Here is a 3,926-nt window from a genome sequence, read left to right on the forward strand (position 1 = left end):
AGGGAACGGGGAGGAGGGGAAGGAAAAAAGGAGAAAGAAAAAGCTGTTGTGCATCTGGACATTTTTTATTTTATATCTGATTTAAGGACAGATTGTGTCACCATTCAGTTACTTCAGAGTATCTTTTGATTTTGTGTTCAGGAACATCAGAATTTATTATTTTAAACCAAAACTATTCCTGAGAACAGAAGTTAGAAAACTGATGCTAAGACAAACTTTGCTGCTAATAAAATGCTAGACCACTGAAAGTATCAAATTAATTTAAAGGAGTCTTAAAGGAGTTTTCTTATTTAGAAGTGTAATCCTCACCTTCTGGGATGACTTGAGAACTGGTCACGGATCACTTAGATGTCTTTTGACACTTCTAACTCTTGGGCATTTTCTGTAAAACATCATACATGGGAACAAACACTTGCAGGCATTTCAGTCACTTGTATCAAAACTTGAGCCACTGATATATTCTAGTTTGCTTTGTCTGTTTGAAACTTCCTGGATCAGCAGTTATTTTGCAATAGATTGTGCAATATCCAGGCTGCTGTCTGAGCTTGTAATCTTGAAGAAATTCATACTGTTGCATGCATGACACAGAGAAAGTTTATGCTCACAGGAATGGAAAGGCCATTAGGAAAGCAAACAATATGATAGGCTGTGTAAAGTGCAAAAATAAATAGTGCTGACAGTATGAAAGCACTATTATAAATCACTGGTACATCCTAAATTGAAATACTCTGTTCAATTCTGCTTACACCACTACAAAAATATTTTTTGATAAACAGAGTGGATCCAGAGCCAGATGGGAAGTGTATTGAGGGAGCAAGGAAAACTTCCAGGTCATGACTGCAAACATTTCTTATGTTGTCAGTATATACTGAGAAAGAACATGAAACTCTATTCTGTGTGGGGTAATCTAACCATTAAGTGATTAGGGCAGGAGTTTCTAATGGTCAAAATATGCATAATGTAAAGAGTCTGTAATTTCTGAAAGTTGTCTTTTGAAGTTGGTAACTCAAACCCGTTAGGGCCCCAGCAGCACCCAGATCTTCTCCAGCAGATCTGGCAGGCACACAGACACCCAGCCTGAGGCGAGGCTTTGTGTCCTACAATCAGTTCCCTTTGGAGTGGAAAATTTAGTGTCTCTCCTGGCACATCCCTCTCTGCCGGTCTGTCAAATTGGGCTTCTCATGTCTCTGCTCCCAGGAACCATTCTCAGACCTCTTAGAATGTTTGCAGAAAACTCTTGCAGTGCCCCTTGGTGGGCCAGTGTGGATAAGTGTACCTCTCAGGGCTCCAGTCATTTGCCCCATCTTATTGCTTCTACCTGAGAGATATCAATAAACCAAGAAGCTGAGAGAGCAGGTCTGTTGTCTTCTGCTCTTCAGAAGCCCTCATGAATGACCTCAATTCCCATCCAGTGGGTTCGAGCCCTCCTTGTGCCAAAGCCTGAGCCAGCATGGGCCAGTAATCTGAGCTACAGAGCTGCAAGTACACCTGAGAGTATAAATCCAGTATAAGCACCAGAGTCACACAGACTGGGAATTAGACCCAAGGTATTCTGATAGTGGATTAAGATTTAACTGATTTATTTAAAAAGGTAATATGGCAGTAGATCATCTGGAGTTCTACATACACGTCAGAACAAAGGAGTTTAATGGAAAAGGAGATCCCTCTGCATGTTATTATTCTTTGTTCTTTATTTCCCCTGTCCATTTATTCCCACTTTATTGCTCTGAATTGCCTCACTAGTTTCATGTGGAAGACTTGTCTAAAACTCGAGTGCTTGGAGGTAGAAATTTCTTCCTTTTATTTTATATTTTTTAATGAGTTAGAACTGTACAAAGGGCTTGTATGGCTTCAAGCCACAAGTGCTTGTTTTTCCATCTGGGATTTACATGTTTATCTTCAGCCTTAGGTAAGAGATTGCATTACTGTCTTACATTAACTGCATTGGTTGTTCTTGTTCTTGGCAATGGAGGTACCAGACCATTTGTATTTGCCACCTTCCTGCACACAGAAGGTGAAACCGAACACCAGATTTGAACATCCCTGGGGAAGTTCAGTCCTGGTGTCAGGAGTCCATGTGAGTGCAGGTGCTGTGTGCAGCAGGAGGGGATGCTCACTCTCCTCATGTCTCTCTTGCAGCGATGCGGCTGTGCACAGAGGAGTGCAGGGTCCTGGGCCACTCTGACCAGTGCTGGATGCCACCGCTGCCCTCTCCCTCCTCTGACTACAGAAGCAACATGTTCATCCCTGGGGAGGAGTTCCAGTCACCCCAGCAGCACCTGCATCAGCAGCATCATCAGGGCCTCGAGGAGGATGCCCAGGCAGCTGAGGCTGGTGAGAAGAAAAAGAGTTTTTCAACATTTGGGAAGGACTGCCAGAGCGAGGAGGAATCAGGGGACACCTGCACCTCCTCCCTCCTCTCCGAAATGAGCAGCGTCTTCCAGCGCCTGCTGCCTACCTCGTTGGACGCCTACACAGAGTGCAATGAGATGGATCGCTCCAACTCGTTGGAGCGCAGAAAGGGACATTTGCCAGCCAAGACTGTAAATTATCCACCAGGGGTGGCAGCCTGGGCAGCCAGCACACATTTCCAAAACCCTGCCAACAATGGGCCCACTCTGGGGACTCACTCGGGAGTGCAGCCTTCGTCCAAATGGCTGCCAGCCATGGAGGAGATCCCAGAGAACTACGAAGAAGATGATTTTGACAACGTGCTCAACCACCTCAGCGATGGCAAACATGAACTCATGGATGCCAGTGAGCTGGTGGCAGAAATTAACAAGCTGCTGCAAGATGTCCGGCAGAACTAATTGTTTCAAAAGCCTATTTTTCCATATTTATGGAAAACTGGAAGGGAAAAAAAAAAAGAATAAAAAATAGACTGAGAAGATCTGGCATTGCCAACTAGTTGCATTTATCATAAATGTGTCTGTGTATGTTGAATATTAAAATACTGTATTTTCATATGTACACAATGCAAGTGTGATTATCTGTATTTTAAAAATACATTTGTACCTTATATTTATGTGTAATTTAACAAATAAATTTTATTTTTTTACACCCAAAGCAAGCATGTTTTCCTAAATGTATATAGATGGTACCACCCTTGTCAAACCTAGAGCATTCTTGCCACACAGGCATGTTAAAAAAAAAAAAAAAGGAGGGCTATTGTTTTCCCTTATTATTTCTTTCAAATGTTTCAAATACAAATTCAAAACACTGAAAAAGTTATGCAAATGTTAGTTTCAGTAAATGATCCAACACCTTGTTGCAATGTTTTATTCTTATAATAAAGAATTGTAACTCCTATGAAACCTAAAATGTCCCTTTTTATTTTGATGCTTTTGGTCTATAGAATCATTTTCTCATTTAATTAATGGATTATTGCAGGCTGAGGTGTTCCTGTCTTTGGCACGTAACTGTTTCCCCAGTGAGGAAATCATGGAGTTCTGTGCTGGGTCTTCCACTATAATTTCTGCAAAAAAAAGTTAATTTTGTTGTGCTGTTGTTACACTGCAAAGCCAGTTGAAGTCAGTGGTGTATACAATAAAATCAGCTTTTCTGACCTCAAGCTGAATTCTGAATTTATGTAAATACAAAAATTGCAATGAACTGCTTTATCCTTGTAAATGACACCAAAATAAAAGGAATGTTACATCTTCAAGAAAAACAGCTATATTTTGCCTCTGCAAAGCAGCTATATTTTTATATTAGCTATATTCTCTGTTTTAAGTGTGCCTGTCTTCTGTTTGCAAAGTAGTACAGAAATGCTTGAACTTCCTAGAAAAGAGCGAACCTACAGGTGCATTCACTCTGACTGCATCCCATCCTTCCGTAGTGGGGCTTCTCCCTGTCTTGAAGCTCAGTGAAAAATCATTTAGATTGTGCTGCCATTGCCACAGTGGGGCAATGTAACTAATATTGCT

General features: G+C 41.3%; 1 protein-coding gene across 2 annotated transcripts in view; it reads left to right on the plus strand.

Annotated features, from left to right (window-relative positions):
• Positions 1–3,670, plus strand: part of PCDH18 (protocadherin 18) — a 9,504-nt gene extending 5,834 nt beyond the window's left edge. Inside the window, exon 4 of one of the 2 annotated variants that reach the window (XM_008637694.2) lies at positions 2,140–3,670. In XM_008637694.2, the coding sequence (XP_008635916.1) occupies positions 2,140–2,810 (671 nt within the window). In that variant the 3' untranslated portion in view covers positions 2,811–3,670. The remainder of the gene's footprint in view (positions 1–2,139) is intronic. The other variant, XM_008637695.2, reaches the window with a different exon arrangement.
• The last annotated feature ends 256 nt before the right edge of the window (positions 3,671–3,926 follow it).

This window comes from Corvus brachyrhynchos, unplaced genomic scaffold (assembly GCF_000691975.1).
Source record: "Corvus brachyrhynchos isolate BGI_N302 unplaced genomic scaffold, ASM69197v1 scaffold147, whole genome shotgun sequence".
In the NCBI taxonomy this organism is placed as follows: Eukaryota; Metazoa; Chordata; class Aves; order Passeriformes; family Corvidae; genus Corvus; species Corvus brachyrhynchos.